General features: G+C 58.4%; 1 protein-coding gene across 1 annotated transcript in view; it reads left to right on the top strand.

Annotated features, from left to right (window-relative positions):
* The window catches only part of LOC119593648 (A disintegrin and metalloproteinase with thrombospondin motifs adt-1-like), an 88,803-nt gene that overhangs the window by 37,445 nt on the left and 51,127 nt on the right, over positions 1-231 (top strand). Inside the window, exon 10 of the mRNA XM_037942600.1 lies at positions 95-223. Within this exon, the coding sequence (XP_037798528.1) occupies positions 95-223 (129 nt within the window). The remainder of the gene's footprint in view (positions 1-94; positions 224-231) is intronic.

Below are 231 nucleotides of genomic sequence, written 5' to 3' on the forward strand. Positions count from 1 at the left end.
AACTACCCCACCCAACCCACCCCATCTCTCACCCTCATCCACCCTCACAATCCTATAACCTCTTCTCCCTCTTCTCCCCCCCCCCCCCCAACAGCTTAGGTCTTCGCCACGATGGGGTTTCGAACACATGCGATCGTAACGGTTTCATCATGGCTGCCGGCAGAGGTCTCCGGGGCGCCACCACGTGGTCACCGTGCGCCAAGGAGAAGATTCAGCAGCAACAGTAAGTAC

The sequence above is a fragment of the Penaeus monodon genome, chromosome 32 (genome assembly GCF_015228065.2).
Source record: "Penaeus monodon isolate SGIC_2016 chromosome 32, NSTDA_Pmon_1, whole genome shotgun sequence".
Classification (NCBI taxonomy): domain Eukaryota; kingdom Metazoa; phylum Arthropoda; class Malacostraca; order Decapoda; family Penaeidae; genus Penaeus; species Penaeus monodon.